The sequence below is a fragment of the Staurois parvus genome, unplaced genomic scaffold (assembly GCF_062004578.1).
Source record: "Staurois parvus isolate SC_StPar_1 unplaced genomic scaffold, SC_StPar_1.0 ptg000288l, whole genome shotgun sequence".
Taxonomy (NCBI): domain Eukaryota; kingdom Metazoa; phylum Chordata; class Amphibia; order Anura; family Ranidae; genus Staurois; species Staurois parvus.
This window is the reverse complement of record NW_028318084.1, coordinates 2,842,134-2,865,803: the sequence shown is the minus strand read 5'-3', so window position 1 is coordinate 2,865,803 and position 23,670 is coordinate 2,842,134. Positions and strand designations below refer to the sequence as shown.

At 43.6% G+C, this 23,670-nt stretch overlaps 1 protein-coding gene across 3 annotated transcripts in view; it reads left to right on the top strand.

Annotated features, from left to right (window-relative positions):
• The window catches only part of LOC149458313 (dual specificity calcium/calmodulin-dependent 3',5'-cyclic nucleotide phosphodiesterase 1C-like), a 298,681-nt gene that overhangs the window by 101,092 nt on the left and 173,919 nt on the right, over nt 1–23,670 (top strand). For all 3 annotated transcript variants that reach the window (XM_089682402.1, XM_089682404.1, XM_089682403.1), the window contains exon 5: nt 2,457–2,597. In XM_089682402.1, coding sequence (XP_089538528.1) covers nt 2,457–2,597 — 141 coding nt within the window. The remainder of the gene's footprint in view (nt 1–2,456; nt 2,598–23,670) is intronic.

Below are 23,670 nucleotides of genomic sequence, written 5' to 3'. Positions count from 1 at the left end.
CCTTTACCAAAAACTGCCTATGCGGGTAAGAGGTGTCTGTAGATGATAAAAAGCTGTCCAGCTTTGACCAAAGTTGACTAATGCCCTTGCTATAGGTATAGGCCATTTACATATTTCATAAAGCCTGACTTGAATTCTCCCAAGTCGTTGCTAAGGACCATTGGTAAGAGAGCCCTAGTGGTACTGTTCACCTTCACCATCACAGCAATAAGCTCTTTCATTGATTCAAATCCCCTTACGTGTGCTTTCACTTACTTACGTATAAGCTCTGAGCTCAGCATTTGAGAGCTCACTCCCGTGATGGTGACGTAGTAATACTAGGTTTCCTTAGCAATGTTTTTTTGGTAAAGGCGTACTAAGCCTTTAAATAGCCACCAGTTTGCAGATTATTAAACTTGTAGTAATTAAAACCAGTTCTGAGCTGGCATACAGCTGTACGCGGGGGGAGCATGTCTGCTGAAGAGCTGCCACGAATGTGACAGCTTCCCAAACATTACTGTATCTTTGGGCTAGTCCAGCAATGGGCAAACTACGGCCCGCGGGCCGTATACGGCCCGGCGGACCTTTTAATCCGGCCCGCGGAGCGTGGCAAACATTGGCTGTCAGGATGTAGGCGGGGCAGCGTGACGAACTCCTCTCCTCTCACAGTCCGCCCTGAAGACCGGAACGGCGCGGGAACACGGTGAGAGGAACGCGCGGAGCAAAGGTAAGTGAATTGACACAAAATGGGGAATGAATTACTATAGGGGGGGTGACTTACTATGGGGGATGAATTACTATATGGGGGATGAATTACTATGGGGGATGAATTACTATATGGGGGATGAATTACTATATGGGGGATGAATTACTATAGGGGGGATGAATTACTATAGGGGGGATGAATTACTATGGGGCATGAATTACTATAGGGGGGATGAATTACTATAGGGGGGATGAATTACTATATGGGGGATGAATTACTATGGGGGATGAATTTCTATGGGGGATGAATTACTATATGGGGGATGAATTACTATATGGGGGATGAATTACTATGGGGGATGAATTACTATGGGGGATGAATTACTATGGGGGATGAATTACTATATGGGGGATGAATTACTATAGGGGGGATGAATTACTATGGGGCATGAATTACTATAGGGGGGATGAATTACTATAGGGGGGATGAATTACTATATGGGGGATGAATTACTATGGGGGATGAATTTCTATGGGGGATGAATTACTATGGGGGATGAATTACTATATGGGGGATGAATTACTATGGGGGATGAATTACTATATGGGGGATGAATTACTATGGGGGATGAATTACTATGGGGGATGAATTACTATATGGGGGATTAATTACTATGCTTACTATGGGGGAATATTACTATACTTACTATGGATGGCATGGTAGTGGCTGGGCCGGCCAGCAGCTAGTCCGGCCCCCGGGTCCAATATATGAACCCATTGCGGCCCTCAAGTCAAAAAGTTTGCCCACCCCTGGGCTAGTCTCTTATTTGCCCTTTAGGCTCATCCTATCCGTAAAACAAAACTTCACAACCATTCTCAGTGGCTAGAGAGTGAGTAAGTGCACTGAGGAAGGAGTTTCCAGTATGGACACTCCAACTTGGTGCCAATCTCCGACAGATTTATGAACCTCTGTGTGACATTCTGGTGCAGGGCTCAACAGAATTCCAAAGGGTGTCTACAACACGCTTTAATTATTCCTTCAAGGATCTTCCTGATTAAAAACAATAACAATCTGCAATTTTTAATGACAATGTAACGCTAGCAATGCTTTGGGTAGAATGAGACCATAGAATCTATGCTGCCTAGGCTTAGGGTAACATGAGGGAGCTTACCAGCAGATGTTTTTCATTCATGGTAGGAAAATAGTATTTAGTTGTATAAAATAATAATGTTGTTCAGTAATTCTGGTATGTGCCCTATTGGTTTATGTGAACTGTTCATTTTATGTTAGGTCTATTCTGCTTGTCATGTTTTCATAATTTCAATGATTTCATCGACTGATTGAAAATAACATTTTCACACGACTCTCCGATGTGTATTCTCTTTGCTTATGTTCTTCTAGCACCTGGACACAAACAAATGAGCATGTCTTTATACTTTTCTCTGGATGTTTGTTCTCCTAAAAATTATTTAGTTATGCTACCTGAAGCATTAATTATCTATCTGCTGCTTTCTTGTAAACGCCTCAACAGTAACAGGGTGTGATTGTGAAACAAAAGAGATGTGTAATTCAACAAGATATGGTAATGTTTTCGATATCCTCTTCCATGTACCATATGTCATACATATTAGCGTCATTGTCTCTTTCTTACAGCATATCCTAATTTATTGTCTAAAGTTTAAATGTTCTCATTGCTGTATTGTTGGTCATTCTATTTTTCTGATGGTGTTCCATGTGTAAAACAAGATAATCATAGTTGTTTCTGTTTTAGATACCTATCTCTGCACTTGTATCATTTGTGGAGGCGCTGGAAGTTGGCTACACCAAACATAAAAATCCATATCACAATTTGATTCATGCAGCAGACGTTACACAAACTGTTCATTACTTTCTCTTTAAGTCGGGTTTAGCGGTAAGTACACTTTTGGTTTCCTTTAGCATTTTGGATTGTGGCATCTGAAAAAGAGTGAGGTAACTTCATACGATGGACTTAACTGTTGGGGCATCTCAGAAATTAAGGAGGCTTAAGCCGGCCATAAATGATTTGAATCTTGGCCAATTCAGCAGGGGCCAGCTGGGATTCAAACCATCTATGGGCAGGTTGATTATACTCAACTCAATTGTACGACTTGGGTACAAACCAACATGTCATATTTTTGCATGGGGGATTCCCCCATCAACACCGACTGTGTTGATGGGGGAAACAAGCAACCCCCATGGGTTGCAGGAAAGAAAATCGCATTGTCTATGGCCTGCCTTACTGTTCGAGGGACAACTGTAATTAGAATAACCAAAATACAATTTTAGTGTACCTCAAAATCTGCTTTAAAGTGTAAATTCACATTTACTAAAAAGCACATTATGCTGTCCCCATAAACACTATACACATATAACACTATGGTGTACAAATAAAAAGTGCGGTAATTATTCCCAATACATGCAAGGATGAATAATAAAAATAAATGAATTCATAAATATAAACATAAGTCCAGCCACCATAACAGTGATAGTCCAATATCAACTTAATGTCAATCTTGAAAACAAACCCCCCCCCCCCCCGTGTGCAAATCTGACACCAGATGAAATGAATACACTCACCAGAGCTATATGCTGATTATATTATAAACCAGAATGATAGCATTTTGCTCTGGGAGCGATAATCTGCAGGATATCCCAGTAGAGGAACAGCAACCAATAGTGATCCAATCAGCACATATGGAACAGCTAAGCAGCACATATGGAACAGCTAAGCAGCAAATGATCTTCCAATAACATGGGCAAAGCTCGAGGAATAAGAAGAGATATGATGGTGCAGTACGTTTAAAACCAGTAAAATTTTATTAATAAAGTATAACACTCACAAGGAAGATGTCTAGCCGACACCAGCAATGACAGCCTCTATAATGCCACATCCACGAGGGAAAAACCAAGGGACGAACCTCCTGCACTGCGATCAACACAGCCGACAGCTGGGAGGAACGTTCCAACGTCACGTCCACTAGGCCAGGCCCAACATGTTTCGTCACTTGACGTCTTCAATGTAGCAGATGTCTTCTGCTACATATAACACTATGCTGTGGTATAACAGTGTAGCGTTACCCCCTTGAGAGACGCTGGTTTTGGGTACCCCTATTTTCCTGCACAGCCAGGCAACACGCATTTTCCAACTTTCATTCAGAGTCAGTAACCAGTCAATGGGCTTGTTTTTTGATGTTTTATTTGAGGATAAACAACTTGGATAGGGCCTAGGGGTATATGGGATGCCTAACTTGACTTGAAATGTATAACTCTGAGGACAAACTTCACAAAATGTAGGATCCTGGACTTTCTACTCCCTCTGGAGTGGAATCAGTCCAACAACAAAATATCTGTGAGGAACTCTTTGTCCCCTCTTAGTGGAGCTCTTCCGACCCCATCTAGAAACTACTCATCCACCTGGCTGTCCTTTACAGAGTATTCCAGAGCAAATATTCTAGTACAGGTTTTCAGCACTGTCCCAGGGAGAACTGGTTGGGTATAGCACCTACAAGCCCTCTCTTTTGTAGGCCCCAGGAGTGTAGAGGGCCTCACACTGTCCTTGTGTCCTGTAGCTTTGGATAAACTGCTTTCAGGCTTTTGTTGGGGTGATTTCCCTCCAGGCTAACAGGCTATTCTTCCTCTATGGACTGTAAGGCAGTGCAGCTCCCACTGTCACCTTCCTTTCTCCAGCCTGGAGGCAGAATCCCCCTTCTCCGGGGTCCCCTCTCAGGATAAACAGCAGCACATCTCAGCACTCAATCTTCCACCCGACTCCCCTGCTGGCCAGGCTCACTCATATTTATGGGCTAGCGTGCCTGGGATTGGTCAGACTGCCATAAATATGCAGATGAGCTCTTCCTGGCCTCCACCCACTGGCTTCTATAAACTTCTCTAAGCTTCTAGAACCAGGGGTAGGTATCAGAGGACTGACCTGTAGAGCCCTACAGCCTGACCTGAAGTAAGCCCTCTGACTCACACCCACGCTTCTAACAAGTCTCTAACTACACCCACAAACTATATACACAAGAGGGAGTTACAACAGCATATACTGTATGGATGTTGTTATACCACAGGATAGTGTTCTAAACCTACCCTAGCACCAGGGCTTCTTCTCAATTAAAAAAATGTAGGTTAAAACTGCATTAAAAGAAGACTTTTTAAATTTTCAGCAGCCCATGATGGCTCCATCCCAAGTTATTGTAAGGGCGGAGAAGCTCTTGGGACCAGCACACCTGTAACGATCCACCTGGCGGTACCTCTGGCAGTCCACCGGACAGGATTCCTCAGAGCGTGGAGTCTAAGTCCCGGTCTGCTTGTTCACCAGGGCCCCTGATGGTGGGGATGGACTTGGAGCAGACCAGGACCAGGTCATGACCTCCGAGTACTCCCACCCGTGGCAGAGAGGTCCGCAGGGGATATCTACAAGAGGAGAGCCTGATGTGAAGAGGCCAAATGGGCCCGAGCAGGATGGATGGACGGATGGATGGATGAATGATAATTTCGTGGTCAGACAGGCCGGGTCGTTATCGTGGGAGCAGCGAGGTACAAGGCGGCAGGCAGAGGAGAGTCGGGTCACACACAGGGTCAATACCAGAGTTTCAGATCCAATAGGGGCAATCCAAAGAGAGGTCAGGTAAGCCCGGGGTCGGGGCAGGAGAATACAGCAAGTCAGAGGCAATCTGGGTCAGCAACAGTCAATCTACACAGGAACAGACGCAGGGGAACACAGGAAAGATCTAACGGCAACCAGTGTCAGCGCAGGGCATCTTTAAATACCGTGCCCTGCGCTGTCATTGGTCCCCGGCGCGCACCTGCCGCGGCCAGCCAGGATCTAGCACCCGTAGCCCGGCGCAAGCCGGCAAACTGCGCATGCGCCGAATTGGACGCTGCGGCGGACCCTGACAACACCCTTGTGCCACTGGGGAGGGCCAAGTTGTGTTCATTCAAGCTGTCAATGTGCAACGTGTGCTCCCTCCTGTTGCAGCCACTGAGCTCATCATAGGTAACAGGAGAGAGTACATACTGCACATGTACAGCCAGAATGAACTGGATGGCACTCCGTCCTGCAGCTCTAGAGGATGCTGGTCCCAACAGCTGCTCTGTCCCAACAATAACTTGGAATGGAGCCATCACAGGCTGTGGAAGATTTTAAGGCAGCTTTTTTTTTTTGAATATGGTGTTGGCCTACATTCTTTGAAATGAAAGGAAGCCCTCATTGGAGGGTAGGTTTAGTACCCTATGCTGCTATACCCATATGAGACAGCATAGTGTGCTTTTTGGTAAAGACGAACTTACACTTATTTGCAAGTTGGTAAAACTATTTTAACAGTAATAACATCTACATCTAAAATCAAGACACAGTAGACACTACCTGTTCATAAACACAATAAACAGAAATAAATTAGTAAAATGATGATTTGTATGTGTTTTGCATATATATGTCCTTCAGGTCATGCTTTGACCAAGCCTGGCTGGCTCTCTGGGCGTGCAAAGAGAAAAGTGGGATGGATTTTCCTGGCCAACATATACAGTTACTTTATGGAATTATGCATGTTTGTATAACAGCCTAGTAAGATTGTTTAGTGGCCAGACTGCTCATACATGGCCAACTACAATCTAAAGTGTGAAGGTACCTTAAAGTGAAGCTTTATGTATTTGCCCTTGTTCCCTACCAGTTTGTTTGGGCCACTGGAAGTAAAGAGAAATACCTGGAACCTAGGGTTATGGGAAGCATATGACTTATTCCCCTTCCTCCCACATGACATTGACGGTGCTTGGTGATTGGCAGCTCATGTACCTAGAAATATCACAGGGAGAAAGTCTGTTGCTCTAAGTCACTACCTGGAGCTCAGGGATTCTCCACTTTGCTCCTGGCAATGAAGCATAGAGGCAGGAATGGAAAAGAAATGCAACTATGTGCAGCTGAAAAGTGTAGCAGTGAAGTGAACCTGTTGCTTTGGCCTGCAGCTAATCCTGCAATAATAGCACAATATTATTATTATTATTATACAGTATTTATATAGTGCCAAAGGGTATGCTCAGCGCTGTACAGTAGCAAGGGGGACAGAACATGAGACAAGACAGTAACAATACACTACACGAGGGGTTCGAGGGCCCTGCTCTTTTGAGCTTACAATCTAGGAGGGAGGGGAAGGTGGTACAGGAGGAGATGGCTGTGGGGGATGGAGTGGTGGGAGGAGTGGAGGAGGTTAGTGGTTAGAGGTCGGGTGTTAGGGGAGGTTGGGGTAGGCTTCCTTGAAGAGGAGGGTTTTCAGGGTGCGCCTGAAGGTGAGGAGGGTAGGTGACAGTCTGATGGATTGGGGTAGGGAGTTCCAGAGGATGGGGGAAGTCCTGGAGAAGTCCTGTAATCGGGCGTGGGAGGAGGAGACCAGGGAGCTAGAGAGTAGGAGGTCCTGTGAGGAGCGGAGGGCACGGGTAGGGTGGTATTTGGGTATCAGGTCGGTTATGTAGTTTGGGGCGGTGTTGTGAATGGCTTTGTACGTCAGAGTTAGCAGTTTGAATTTGATGCGTTGGGCAATCGGGAGCCAATGAAGGGATTGGCAGAGGGGGGTGGCGGATGTGGAGAGGTTGGTGAGGTGGATGAGTCTAGCCGCTGAGTTCAGGATAGACTGGAGTGGGGATAGCGTTCATTTGGGTAGGCCAGTGAGAAGGGAATTGCAATAGTCCAGGCGTGAGATGATGAGGGAGTGTACGAGTTGTTTGGTGGTGTCTGGGGTGAGGAATGTACGTATCTTGGAGATGTTGCGGAGGTGGAGCCTGCAAGATCTAGATAGCAGTTGGATGTGGGGTAGGAAGGAGAGGTGGGAGTCCAGGGTGACACCCAGGACTTTGGCGAGTGGGGTGAGAGAGATGGTGGCGTTGTTAGTGGTGATGGAGAGGATGGGGGGGGGGCACGGGCTGGGGGGAAGACCAGGAGCTCGGTTTTGGATAGATTCAGTTTGAGGAAATGGAGCGACATCCAGTCTGATATGTTGTTTAGGAGGTGGGCGATGCGGGCAGAGAGTGAGGGGGTGAGGTGGGGGGTGGAGATATAACAAATCCTACAATAGTAGCACATACACTTAACATAGATGTGAATAATTCTAGATATGGCCTGTGTATTTTTATCCAAACATTAACATCAGTTAATAATGTAAAAGACTAGTATTTATGAAATATGCATTTACTATCAAAAACAAAATGCAATGTATTTTTGCATATTTGTATACCTGATTTATAATAATACAATTAAAAAGAATAGTTTTACTGGTATAATTCAGTCAATGTTTACAAATAGATTTTCAAGATCATATGTACTTTAAAATAAATGTGTTCTAAGTGTTAAATGGGTTGGTACATTGTGATCTGTAATTCATATCAGTCATGGGATCCAGGCAAATCTGCCAGACAGCAGGGCAAGATCGGCGTGCAATAAAGTCAGGTCACCAAACCCATAGAACAGCAATTCTATTAGAAAAAGGCAAAGCAGTAAGTCCTACACTAGCAAAATGTGCCCGTTGGGACAAAGAAGGGGCAATCAATGCACCTTAGAGGAGGGCAGACATATATACAATACTGCAAAGTGCAAAGAGGAAGGATACCTACTCTAAAGCTACTCATAACTAGATGGCTTTTATTTATTAGCCAGTTGGCTGTTAAAAAAAAAAAAAAAAAAAATTGGATTCCCTCATCTACATAATTGAGGTGGATGAAGAAATTTTCCCTGCTGTGCTATTGTATCCTTATAGTGGGACTCAGCTGTCAGAATACACTGATCAGCGCTGCAGTCAATCAGCTGCATGCACTGATCGAAAGGAAATTTTCCAGCATTCTCATTTCAGAAAAGCCAATTAATCAACCGCTCTCTAATGGGAATAGCCATAGATAAATTAAAATGCCCTCCTGAACTGGCTGAATTTCCCCCCACAGTTCAAACAGCAAATTAGAAGTTCATGCTGCTATCCCAATATTCTGACCCATTGATTGAAGCCTCCTGTCTACAATATATTGCCAAAAGTGTTATGGTGCCTGCCGTTACACGCACATGAAATTTAACCCCTTGCCCTTCAGAGGATTTACCCCCCTTAATGACCACGCCTCTTTTTGCTACACGGCGCTGCACTAATTCAACTGATAATTGCGCAGTCATGCAATGCTGCACCCAAAATTTACGTCCTTTTTTTCACACAAATAGAGCTTTCTTTCTGTGGTATTTGATCACCTGTGCGCTTTTTATTTTTCACGCTATAAACAAAAAAAGGACAAAAATTTTGAAGAAAAACAATATTTTTTACTTTCAGCTATAAAAAGTATATAGTAAACTCAAAGTTGGTTATAAATTTAGGCCAAAATGTATTCTGCTCCATGTTTTTGGTAAAAAAATCCCAATAAGTGTATATTGATTGCTTTGTGTGGAAGTTATAGCGTCTACAAACTATGGTATAGATACTGCAATTTACACCATTTTTTTGCTATACAGCGCTGCGCTAGTTTAACGGACAATTGCGTGGTCATGCAATACGGTACATAAATAAAATTTACATCCTTTTTTTTTCCCACAAATTGAGCTTTCTTTCGGTGGTATTTTATCGCCTGTGCGGTTTTTATTTTTTGTGCTATAAAAAAAAAAAAGGCTGACAATTTTGAGGAAAAAAAACCAATATTTTGGACTTTTTGCTATAAAACATGTCCAGTAAAAACAAATTTAAAAATTGAATTTAATCATAAATTTCTGCCAAAATGCATTCTGCGACATGTCTTTGCTAAAAAACCCAATACGTGTAAATTAATTGGTTTATGTGAAAGTTATAGCGTTTACAAATGGCGGGAAAGATACTGGGATTTTTAGTTTGGTTTTTTTATACTAATAATGGCGGCAATCAGCGATTTATGGCGGCGATCAGCGACTTATGGCGGGACTGCGGCGGACATTCTGACATTGGGGGGTACTGACTTGGGGTCACTCACATCCCCAGTGACACCAATACAGTGATCAATGCAAAAAAAAACCACTGACACTGTACTAATGGCACTGGGGAGGAAGAGGTTAAGTTTATTATTCAGGGAGAGGGTTAACTGTGTGAGGGGGAGTGTTTTACTAGGGGGCGGGGGTGTGTACTTCAGGGAACAGTGTTGATCGGGAGAGAGAAACTCTTCTGTCCCGATCAGCGTGTCCTGGAGCTGTCAGGGAACTGACAGAAAGCACAGCTACTGCAGCTGTGCTCTCTGTCAGCGATTGCCGCCGATCGCTGGGACATAGCCGGTAACGACCGGCTGTGACCCGGCGACTGACATCTGCGGCTGTGATCGGCGGGACAGGTAGGGCGGCGGCGCGCCCCCTACCTGTTTTCAAAACACACGTTTTAAAACGTGCTTTTGCCCAGCCGTGCCGCCGTATTTCTACAGTGGCTGGGCAGCATGTGGTTAATGGCAATCTTAGTCTGTAGGGTTCAATATTAAGTTGGCCCACCCTTTGCAGCTATAACAGCTTCAACTCTTCTGGGAAGGCTATATGGACCTTGCTTTGTGCACTGGTGTGCAGTCATGTTGGAACAGGAAGGCATGCACTGATCCTACTCTGTCATTTTACGTGACCTTCCACTTTGTGGCTGAGTTGCTGTTCCCAGTTGCTTCCATTTTGCTACTAAATATTCCATGGTCAACTGTCAGTGGTATTATAACATAGAAATATCACGGATGGACTTATTGCCCAGGTGGCCACCTATCACGGGATCACGCTTGAATTCACTGAGCTCCTGAGAGCGACCCATTCTTTCACAAATATTTTTAGAAGCCGTCTGCATGCCTAGGTGCTTGATTTTTTACACCTGTGGCCACAGAGGTGATGGGACACCCCTCCAAATCATTGGATTCAGGTATTCCAAGTACTTTTGGCAATATAGTGTACGCCATACCTGTTGCACATTAGACAAAACAAGACCAAAGCTTTTATTATGGCTCACTACAGAGGTCACAAAACTACTCTTACATATTATTTGCTGTTACTGTGCAAAAAGAGAGAAGGCTGTGTCCTGCAATGTGTTGTGCTGCAGATAAGACAGACAAGAAGTCACAGTAGAAGCTAATCTTTATGCCGGGGAAGAAGAGATGAGTAGAGAGAAGGGCAGAATAACAGTGTACTATAAGAACAGAATGGGGAGAAGGATTCTTGAGTTAGGGAGTGGGGATTGTAGCAGCAGCCACGGACTGATGAAGAAAGAGAAACAGGAAAAAGCTTTAGAAACCAGTGTTCATTTCGTCGACAAAAATACTTTCGTAATGGTTTTCATCAGCTGCATGTTTTCAGAAACGAAAACGAAAATAAAATTAGAATCAAGTCAATTGACGAAAACTATGATAGAAATCAATTCCAATGTTCAGTTAGTCAACTAAAATCTTCAGTACATTATATTCAACTAAAATATAATGGGTTTAGTTAATTTGTAATGCATTATTTAAGCATTTCTCTAAAATTTCCAAACTCATTATACACTCCTGGAGTAAAAATCTAACATGTTATTATTTATAGTATTAAGGTCTGAGCATGCACTACGGACACAGATTTAGCCGTTGTGATATAAAACGTCTTTGTAAAAAAAAAAACAAGCTTCATAAACAAACAAAAATATAGATTTTTGACAAACAGAAGTGCAACTTTTGCCTCTTGCCCTCCAGAGCCTTCCTGACCAGGCCATTTTTTGAGATACGGCGCTGTGTTACATTAACTAACAATTGCACGGTCATGCAGCGCTGCACCCAAAAAAAGATAAATATATATGGGTAAATAAAAAAAACAAGAGTCAGTTATGAAGTATTGTGTAGGGATAAAGTTAACGGAGGTTTAGGTGCACAAGGGTTTAAGAGATACTACCGCTCTGTGCTGTTTTCACGAATAGCGGATTGGATGTATAATACACAAGGGAAAACGTGTGTTAACTAGTTGCCGACCGCAGATAACCGAATGACGGCTACACTGCGGCCGGCCAGTTCTGGGTGGACGTTATATGACGTCCTACGGACACAGCTGATCACGAGATGTGGTAAAAGGCCAATCATACTGGCCTTTTACCACATGATCAGCGGTGTCCAATGACACGCTGATCAGAGGGAAATGCAAGTGCCGGTTCTCGGCTGCACTTTCCTCACGCTGTCAGATAGTGAGGAAAGTACTGCCGAGAACCGGCAGTTGTCAGAGCGGGGATCGGCACCGATCATCAGGGCACTGATGATCAGTGCCCTGATGATCGGTGCCCAGCAGTGACACCCGCAAGTTCCGCCCACCTGTGCCCAGCAGTGCGCCCACTAGCTCCGCCCACCCGTGCCCAGCAGTGCACCCACCTGTGCCCAGCAGTGCCCCCACCTGTGCCCAGCAGTGCACCCACCTGTGCCACTCTGCAGTGCCACCTACCTGTGCCCAGAAGTGCCACCTACCTGTGCCCAGCAGTGCCACCCACCTGTGCCCACCCACCAGTGCTGCCCACCAGTGCAGCGTACCAGTGCTGCCAGTCAGTGCCCAGCGGTTGTGCCAGTCAGTGCCGCCAGTCAGTGCCCAGCAGTGATGCCAGTCAGTGCCGTCTATCAGTACCCATCATCAGTGCTGCATATTAGTGCCGCCTATCCGTGACACCTCATTAGTGCTGTCTATCAGTGCCGCCTATCCGTGCCACCTCATTAATACTGCCTATCAGTGCCCATTGGTGCTGCCTATCAGTGCCCATCAGTGCCCATCAGTGCTGCCTCATCAACGCACATCAGTGAAGGAGAAAAATTACCTGTTTGAAAAATTTTATAATAGAAACAAAGAAACTTTTTTTTTTTTCAAATTGTTTGCACTTTTTTAATTTATAGCGCAAAAAGTAAAGCGCCCAGTGGCGATTAAATACCACCAAAAGAAAGCTCTATTTGTGAGAAAAAAATGATCAAAATTTCATATGGGTACAATGTTGCATGACCGCGCAATTGTCAATCAAAGTGCGGCAGCGCTGAAAGCTGAAAATTGGCCTGGTAAATAAGGGGGTATAAGTGCCTGGTAGGCAAGTGGTTAAAATGGAAAATACACTAAGTGGGGCACAATTAGATAATTTGGATTCCACAAAAGTATTGGATTTTTTTGGAAAGTATGAGCACTTTAACACGGAATGTTATAAGAGAATGGGATAGCAAATGGGGTGGGAATATAATTCACTGCTAATACCCTTGGAGGGAACAGATTTTTGCCCTCCAGGGAAAGACAATATTGTTGGTAAATGGATAAAAGATAAAAATATACATTTGATAGACATCACTGAAAAAGGGAATTATGTTCTTTTTTAGAATTAGAGAATAAGAAAGGCTTATGCAGGCCATAGACGGGGAGAAAACTGGCCGTTTTTTTAACAAAAAAACGAAAAATCGGTTGTTCAATAGGCCGACGTTACCACCAACAGTAAAAAAAAAAAATCGTCCGATTTTCTTCCCGTCTACGGCCGGCATTTAATTACTTCTGTCCCTGCAGAGAGCCCCGCTATTATATTTGACATTAAAAAGTATTGTGGTTGCAACATTGTATCTATTTGTATCCATTTCGGATACAGATGGGGTTTTTTTTTTTGGATACGAATCGATACAATGTTGCAACCGCAATACTTTTTACTGTCAAAAATAACAGCGGACTGGAATTCTTCTCTCTCTTCCTCTTCTTCTTTCTCTTCCTCTTCTTCTTTTCCCTCTCTCTCTCTCTCTCTTCTTCTTCTTTTTCCTCTCTCTCTCTCTTCTTCCTCTCTCTCTCTTCTTCTTTTTCCTCGCTCTCTTCTTCTTTTTCCCCTCTCTCTCTTCTTCTTTTTCCCCTCTCTCTCTTCTTCTTCTTCCTCTCTCTTCTTCTTCCCCTCTCTCTCTCTTTCTCTTCTTTTTCCTCTCTCTCTTCCTTTTCCTCTCTTTCTCTACTTTTTCCTCTCTTTCTCTTCTTTTCCCTCTCTCTCTCTTCTTCTTTTTTCCTCTCTCTTCTTCTTCCTCTCTCTCTCTCTCTCTTCTTCCTCTCTCTCTCTCTCTCCTTCTTCCCCTCTCTCTCTCTCTCTCTCTCTCTTTATCTTCTTTTTCCTCTCTCTCTTCCTTTTCCTCTCTTTCTCTACTTTTTCCTCTCTTTCTCTTCTTTTCCCTCTCTCTCTCTCTTCTTCTTTTTCCTCTCTCTTCTTCTTCCTCTCTCTCTCTCTTCTTCTTCCCCTCTCTTCTTCTTCCCCTCTCTCTCTCTTTCTCTTTTTTCCTCTCTCTCTTCTTTTTCCTCTCTCTCTTCTTTTCCCTCTCTCTCTCTTCTTCTTTTTCCTCTCTCTTCTTCTTTTTCCTCTCTCTCTATTTTTTCCTCTCTTTCTCTTCTTTTTCCTCTCTCTCTTCTTTTTCCTCTCTTTCTCTTCTTCTTGCAGGTCACGGCTCATGCGCAGATTTTTTTATCGGTAAAAAGATCAACCGGTTTGCCCATCATTGCTGCGAAAATCAGCCGATCGGCAAAATCGACTGATTTTTTGTCCAACTTTACCGATCAAAAAAATCTCACAAAATCCAGAAAAACATCCGACCAATTAACCCAATAACGGTGCGGAAATCGGCCGATTTTTTTTTCGGCTGAAAATTTGGCCGATTTCAGCACCGTTAATGGGTTAATTGGTCGGCAGTTTTTCTGGATTTTGTCAGATTTTTTTGGATCGGTAAAGTTGGAAATAAATTGGCAGATTTTGCCGATCGGCCGATTTTCGTGGCAATGATGGGCAGATCGGCTGATCTTTTTACCGATAAAAAAATCTGCGCGCGAGCCGTGACCTGCAAGAAAAAGAAGACCCATCTATGGCCTGCATTATTCTTTGGTTTAGATGAATAGGGGTATTATAAATTGAGACACGTTGTGGTAGCCCTCCCGTAGCCACTAAGGGTGGTGGAGAACATGTACCCATTGGAACGTTTTTTTAGTCAGGATACAACACAAATATGTAACTTCCTGTATTTATAAAATTCTTATTAATATACCTGGGTTTGATTCTCCACCGTTCTTGGGAAAGTGGAAAAAAGAGCTTGGAACAAAATTGGAAGAACAAGAGAAAAAGAAAATATTTAAATGAATTTTTTTAAATGGCCGGTTATATGAGCAATGAGCTCAGAGTTCACCTTTATGTTGGAGGGGAGGAATTATGGCACATATTTGGTGGAACTGTCCTAAAATACAGTAGTTTTGGCAATAAATAAGCCAACAAATTCGGGAGATAACAGGAATTAAAATACCGAATAACGCTAAGGGATTGATACCTAGATTCTGACAGAGACAGGAAATCCCCAAAATAAAAGATTGGATAAGCAGCGTGGAATATACATAAATATATTAATAAAAATTGTTAGAAAAACCTGGGAAAAATTGATGTTATAAAACAGCCAAGAGATACTTAGAACAGATAGGAATACATAAGATGGGAGGGGGAAAGACTGAATGTTCCCTTTACCGCGGTTTTGGTATTTTCACTAGGCGGGGTAAGAGGTGGAGGACAGATGACAGAGGTTAATTGAGGATCTGGGTGCTTGGTGGGAGGGCGGGAAGGGAAGGGATTTTGTCAAAATGTTTTGATATGATAAATGTGTGATGTAACATTTGAAATAATGTCTGTTTATAAGTTAAAATCAATAAAAAATATAATTAAAAAAAAAAAGTGCAACTTTTGTTAATTGCCCTCCAGAGGCTATACCTCCCTTCCTGACCAGGCCATTTTTTGAGATACAGCGCTGCACTACTTTAACTGACAATTGCACGGTCATGCAGCGCTGCACCCAAATTACATTTATGTCCTTTTTTCTCTTTTGCGTTATAAACAAAAAAAGACCAACAATTTTGAAAAAAAAAATATTTTTGACTTTTTGGCTATAAAACATATCCAATAAAATATGAAAAAAATCTAATTTTGTTATACATTTAGACCAAAATGTATTCTGCTACGTGTCTTTGCTACAAAAAAAAATCTCAATACGTGTAAATTAATTGGTTTACGTGAAAGTTATAGCGTCTGCAAATGGAGGTATATACACTGGAAATTTTTTTATATATATATACTACTAATGGCGGCAATCAGTGACTTACAGCAGGACTGCGGCGGGCATTCTGACACTGGGTGGGAACTGACTTACCACTGAGGTCCCAATGACACTAATACAGCAATCAGTGCTAACAAAAAGCACTGACACTGCACTAATGACACTGGGCAGGAAGGGGTTAATATCTGGAGCAATCAAAGGGTTAACTGTGTGCTGTTTTACTAGGGAAGCATGCTGTTTTGTATCGCTATGCTATGCAGAGCGATACAAAGCAGCATGCTGGAGCTGACAGGGGAGAGGTCTGTATTGTTTGCATACAGATCTCTCCCCCGTCAGTGGTACTCAGCGATCGTCAGCTGCTGGTGGGGAATCTCCGGCTAGGACCCAATGATCGACAACTGTAGCCACCAATGACGGTGCGGATAGGGTGGTACGTGCATCCGCTACCCGAAAGTACAAATATATATATATATATATATATATACACACACACACACATACATACACACATACATACACACACGCATGATTTTGCGCAGCCCTGCCACCCTGTTGCAGTAGTTCTGCTATAGGGCGGTTGGGAAGCGGTTAAAATACACAAAAATATACAAGACAAAAACACTCCCCAAAAAACTGTAAACTCTATTGGTTGTAATGACAGGCTGCATGTGGGGATGGGGAAGTAAATGGGAGTGACGGAGTGCACAGGCCAGAGAACTGGATGGTTTGGGGAGGCTGTTATTTTACACAGTTCACTGCTACCTTGCTGGGAGAGGACACACTCACCACATCACATCCAGACAGACACAAGTCCTACGGATTAGTACCTTTTTTGTGGTTTGTAGGGCATTGTTCCAGAACTCCCAGGCAGCAGGCAGACAGAGGGGGCCTGTATCTCTCAGCCAATTCAGCTTGCTGATAAAGAGTACTGGAGATTTTAATTGACTAAAAAGAAAGGGCCAGGACCTGAATGCGCAGCATTAATGAAGGCCCTGCATGACTGAGTTGGCTGGGAAAGCTAGACATAGGTGCTAATTGGTCAATTTAAAAGTGGATGGTAAGACTTACCTTATTGGTGGTCGAGAGGGTGGGTCTGGGTGCGGTTGGGATTTGCAGCTATGGCTTAGTGGAAGGGAAGAGTTCCTTGAGGGTCAGTGGGAGCTTGGTCGGAGGAGAAGAAACTTGCATTAGTAGGTGCTCACGGCTATTTTTAGCTATTGTCGCTGCATGGAAGATATTGAGCTCGCGCTTGCTTGTCTGCAGACGGCCCCTATGGTTAATGGTCCACAGTGGCTGACTGCCCAGATGGGTGGGCTGTTGCAGGGGTCAGGGCAGGCCCCTGCATCACCTGCCCCGGTGCAGTTACGGGTGAGGAGGTGAGTTCTTCCACCAGTTGATCGTTTAGTTGTTTCACCACTAGGGGTGGTCCCTAAAAAGGAACCTTTTGCTTCATTCATCACCTGTCCTACCCCAGAGGTGGTTTGGTGAATGATACGATTGATGATTCCTTGTGCTCTTTTTCTTATGCGTCTTTTGATGTGGCAGTGGGATGGGTACGCAAGTTCGTTAAAGGCGCTCTTATGGCAAAGACTGACATAGAGGCGGTATTTAGGTTGTTGCCGCTCTATCCTAACAGTTGCGAGTTGTTGAGGTGCAGGTGCCAGGGACAGTTTTTGGTTGACCATTGTTTGCCTATGGGCTGTGCTATTTCCTGTTCCTACTTCGAGATGTTCAGTTCCTTCTTGAAGTGGATCATTTGTGACTTGTCTGGTCTGCAGTTGATCAGTCACTACTTTGATGATTTTCTGGCTCTAGGCCCTCCCGACGATAGGACTTGGCTGGCGTTGTTGGTTTTGTTACAGCATGTGTTTCAGGTTTTTGGTGTGCCATTGGCGTCGAAAAAGACTGTGGGCCCCACGCCAGAGCTGAATTTCCTTGGGATTGTTATTGACACAGTCCGCATGGAATGTCGGCTGCCTCTGGATAACCTGGATGATCTTTGTGGATGGAGTCGGTGGTGTTGAGCGAGGATATGGCTCTGTACACTGATATGGCGGGTTCTGTGGGGTTGGCGGCTTACTTTCAGGGTTATTGGTGTGAAGGTAGATGGCCTACTTCGTAGAGTGGATCGGATTTCCTTCGCAACCTGGCCTTGTTGGAATTATTTCTGGTGGTGTTGGCTGTGAAATTGTGGGATCCGGAGTTGGCTAACAGGCGGGTGTGTTTCCATTGTGATAATCTTGGAGTGGTTCAGGCAATTAATTTTCCTTCCGCTTCTTCCCCTCCGGTGGTGCGGCTGCTTCGGCATTTAGTTTTGCGTTGTTTGACTTTTAATGTTTTTCTCCGGTTTTGTTTGAAATGCTTGGGGTCTTAACGTATTTCATGGCTGAAAAGTTTGTTGTAAGAATTTATGCTAATTTACGGTTTTGTTAATAAAAGGGCTGCTATGGCCATTTGAAATCCAAGTTAAGTGTTTGGTGTCATTTTTTATTAAGGTAAATGTTTATGGGTCATGATGAGGTTTCATGGCAGCCGTACCTCAGCAATACTTTAGTCATGTACTGGAGATTTTAGTTTAAAATAAAATACTACTAAAACTAAAACAATTCAGAAGACTAAAATGCAACTAAAACTAAAATGTAACTATGACTAAAAGTAAATCAAAATTTGATGTCAAAATTAACAGTGTTAGAAACCCATCATTCAAATAGGAGAGTTGAACAAATCAGGTATGATATGCTGTAAATTTCAACATGACTCTTTTTGTTTTTGAAGTCAAACAACTCTTGCAAACATTCGTTGCAATCAGAGTTGAAGGGCATATGAAGGGGTTCATGGCAGATTTATCTAACCTCGTACTTTTATCTTCATGAATCACTAGACCTGAAATGTCATCTACACCATGTCCTCTGCCTGCCATGCAATAAGAATGTCTTAGGGCCCACCAATAGCATTCTAAAGCAATTTAAAGCAGCATCAGAGCTTGTTAAGATGGGTGACAGAATGGGGAACCTGTGAGATAACTGCAATTCCTGCCAAGTATCCTTAACCACTTGCCTACCAGGCACTTATACCCCCTTCCTTACCAGGCCAATTTTCAGCTTTCAGCGCTGCCGCACTTTGATTGACAATTGCGCGGTCATGCAACATTGTACCCATATGAAATTTTGATCATTTTTTTCTCACAAATAGAGCTTTCTTTTGGTGGTATTTAATCGCCACTGGGCGCTTTACTTTTTGCGCTATAAATTAAAAAAAGTGCAAAAAATTTGAAAAAAAAAAAAAGTTTATTTGTTTCTTTTATAAAATTTTTCAAACAGGTATTTTTTCTCCTTCACTGATTTGCGTTGATGAGGCGGCACTGATGGACACTGATAGGCGGCACTGATGGGCACTGATAGGCAGCACTAAAGGGCACTGATAGGCAGTACTAATGAGGTGGCACGGATAGGCGGCACTGATAGACAGCACTAATTAGGGGTCACGGATAGGCGGCACTGATATGCAGCACTGATAGGCGGCACTGATAGGTGACACTGATGATGGGTACTGATAGACGGCACTGACTGGCATCACTTCTGGGCACTGACTGGCGGCACTGACTGGCACAACCCCTGGGCACTGACTGGTGGCACTGACTGGCAGCACTGGTGGTTGGCACTGGTGGGTGGCACTGGTGGACAGCACTGGTGGGTGGGCACAGGTGGGTGGCACTGGTGGGCACAGGTGGGTGGCACTGGTGGGCACAGGTGGGTGGGCACAGGTGGGTGGCACTGCTGGGCACATGTAGGTGGCACTTCTGGGCACAGGTAGGTGGCACTGCAGAGTGGCACAGGTGGGGGCACTGCTGGGCACAGGTGGGGGCACTGCTGGGAATGGGTGGGCGGGGCTAGTGGGCGCACTGCTAATCGGAACTTGCGGGGGTCACTGCTGGGCACCGATCATCAGGGCACTGATCATCAGTGCCCTGATGATCGGTGCCGATCCCCGCTGTGACAACTGCCGGTTCTCGGCAGTACTTTCCTCACGATCTGACAGCGTGAGGAAAGTGCAGCCGAGAACCGGCACTTGCATTTTCCTGTGATCAGCGTGTCATTGGACACCGCTGATCACGTGGTAAAAGGCCGGTGGGATCGGCCTTTCACCACATCTCGTGATCAGCTGTGTCCGTAGGACACAGCGATCACGGAGATCGCCGGGTGCGCGCCCCCTGGGGCGCGCAGGAGAGCGCGTTCTGGGAGGACGTCATATGACGTCCACTCAGAACTGGCCGGCCGCGGTGAAGCCGTCTTTCGGCTATGCGCGGTCGGCAAGTGGTTAAATGACAGGTGGGCGACGTGTCCTAAATCACAGTATCATCCTTGTTGATTGAGTCAATAAACTAAGACCTAGCAAGACAAAAACACAATGAAGAGTCATATCAGCCAACCAGACACATTGTTCTATCTACGTATTGATATTCGCTAGTGTGCTTTTAATTTGTTTTCCAGGGACTTAATACAATTCTAGAAATTATACATTTTCTAAGCAGACATTTCTCTCTCTTTTGCCCTTTAAAAAGTTGAAGGAAATTTAAATGGTTTAAAATTAAGTTGTAATCAATTATCAGTCTAACACCATGCAGCTCTAAGAATTTGCAGTAGAGAGTTGGCATAGTCAAGCCTACAAATAAAAAATAAAATGACTTTAATGAGAATCTCAACCCTGTATAACTGACTACAAAATAAACAGATGGTGTGTGCAGTTGCTTTGACAAGCCTCAGTAACACTAACTTTGGCTCCAACTTCCTTACTTTAAAATTAAAGCATTTTTTTAGCCAGTAGACTCTGAACTCTGAATAAAATCTTAGCCAACAATGCTGCTTAAGGAATTATTAAAAAAAAAAAAAAGATTGAATATGTATTTGTTGCCTTGGGGGGAATGCTTTGTGTTGGTTCAGTATATTTACAATATAGTTTATTATGAACCTGTAAAAACTGAGGATAGCATAGCAATAAATCCTAACACAACCATGTGCCATAATAGCTGCAGAACCTAAGGATACCTGGATGTGGGTGGACATAGCCCATTAATTTCAGTCTCAAAATATGCAAAATACAAATGAATAGTTTATGCTTTTTTGGTTGCTGTAAATAAAACAAACTGGTGTACTGTGAACCTTTTTAACTAAACAAGAGATAAATCCCATTGAACATATTGAGCTTATCTACTAAAACAAGGAAAATCCAAACATTGAAATATCAGTTTGAAGCATCCCGGAGTTCTTGTGTAATGAAAGATTATTGCAGAATAATTTTGATTGTCAATGGCATGCTATCATTGATCTTAGTAAATACCCTCGCCCCAAAACTCACATACACAATAACTATTGTTCGTTCTAGACTTTACAGCTAAACACGGGAGCACATGACTACACAATAAAAACTGAAGCTCAGCAGTTTTAAAACTCAGGTTATGGCACTATCCCTTACTGCTTTTAATATTTTTCAATTAAAAAATGTGACTTTCATAATCTTGCACAGGAGTAAATGCACGATTAATGAGCAAACTGAGTCAACAGCAACGTACAGCGCCTTTTGTAGTTGATGTACTAGTGAAATTTGATAATTTTTTTTAAAAAAAGGGCAATGCTTGCTTACTGATAACGCCAGCCATAAATGGAGCAATTTTCCTTCTTGCAATCCTAGGTTGCAGGACAGAAAATTGCTAGAGTCTCCCATCAACACAATCAGTGTTGGTGGGGGAATCCCTCTTGCTAAGCCATTGTGCTTTCCAGGTAGGGGGTGGGGAGAGCCATCCCCACTGGGAAAATACAGGGATTACTGCTAGCAACTATAAGAGCCACTAGCAATAATATCATGTAAAATCCAACAGGCTGGTGGTACCCAAGTTGATCAATCAATCAACATTCGGACTACCCATACATGGTTTGAATCTCTTATGGTCCCTGCTGAACCGGCCAAAATTCAAACCGTCTGTGGCCGGCTTAATGCAAAGACAAAAAAATCTGATCTAGACTTCATATCCTGGGAGAAATGGCTCATTTAAAGACTAGACAACAATAGTTACAGTTCTTGAAGGTGCCTTGAAACCTGCAGGAAGCATCCACAGGGACTGTAGGAAGAAGCGGTTGAGTTGCTCTTATGCTCTCTTTCATATTCAGGAGAACTGAAGTAAGTTGTTTGGTATAATACTGGAATTGGTGATCAGGTACCAGCAGAGATAGGGGAAGGGAAGGCAGAAATCAGGGTACAGATGGAAGTATTTCTAACATATACATTTGTGATGCCCAAAGTATGTCACTTTGCATTTAGGCTTCATTCACACTGCAGCTCTTCTAAATGCTTTTCTCCTGGCAGGACGGGACAAAAGCAGCTGTGAAAACACACATTTAGACATGTCAAGGGCTTGGGCATTTATTTCATTTGCCAGAATATTAATTTACTCCGCCCATTGAAATGAACAAAAAAAAAAAAAGCTCAAGCGCTAAAAGAGCCTAGCTTGAACTACCCCTTGAACTTTTCCACATCTTGTCGTGTTACAACCAAAAACATAAATGTATTTTATTGGGATTGTATGTGGTAGACCAACACAAAGTGGTACATAATTGTGAAGTGGAAGGAAAATGATAAATGGTTTTATATTATTTTTACAAATAAATATCTGAAAGTGTGGCATGCATTTGTATTCAGCTCCCTTTACTCTGATAGTCTAGTGGAACCAATTGCCTGCAGAAGACACTTATTTCATAAATAGAGTCCACCTGTGTGTAGTTTAATTTCAGTATAAATACAGCTGTTCTGTGAAGCCCTTCGAGAACATTACTGAACAAACAGCATCATGAAGGCCAAGGAACACACCAGACAGATCAGGGATAAACTTGTGGAGAGGTTCAAAGCAGGGTTAGGTTATAAAAAAAAAAATATCCCAAGCTTTGAACATCTCATGAAGCACTGTTCAATCCATCATCCGAAAATGGAAAGAGTATGGTAACAGCTGCAAACCTACCAAGACATGACCGTCCACCTAAACTGACAAGCCGGGCAAGGAGAGCATTAATCAGAGAAGCAGCCAAGAGTCCCATGGTTACTCTGGAGGAGCTTCAGAGATCCACAGCTCAGGTGGGAGAATTTGTCCACAGGACAACTATCAGTCGTACACCCTACAAATCCGGCCTTTTCGGAAGAGTGGCAAGAAGAAAGCCATAAGAAGTCCTATGTGGAGGACACAGCAAACATGTGGAAGAAGGTGCTCTGGTCAGATAAGACCAAAATTAAACCTTTTGGCCTAAAAGCAAAACGCTATGTGTGACAGAAAACACTGCACATCACCCTGAACTTACCATCCCCACCGTGAAACATGGTGGTGGCAGCATCATGTTGTGGGGATGCTTTTCTTCAGCAGGGACAGGGAAGCTGGTCAGAGTTGATGGGAAGATAGATGGAGTCAAATACAGGGCAATCTTAGAAGAAAACCTGTTAGTGTCTGCAAAAGACTTGAGACTGGAGCGGAGGTTCACCTTCCAGCAGGACAACGACCGTAAACTTACAGCCAGAGCTACAATGGAATTAGATCTAAGAATATTCATGTGTTAGAATGGCCCAGTCAAAGTCCAGACCTAAATCCAATTGAGAATCTGTGGCAAGTGGCAAATTGCTGTTCACAGACGCTCTCCATCCAATCTGACAGAACTTGAACCATTTTGCAAAGAAGAATGGGCAAAAATTTCACTCTAGATGTGCAAAGCTGGCAGAGACATACCCAGGGGTGGACTGACCATTTGGAAACTCGGGCACTGCCCGAGGGCCTGAGGTCAGCAGGGGACCCCATGAGATGCCCCTGGTACCTTTTTCATAGGCTTTTTTAAGTTTGGGCAAGGAAACAGGGGCCCCATGATCCCCTATTGCCCGGGGGCCCCATGAGT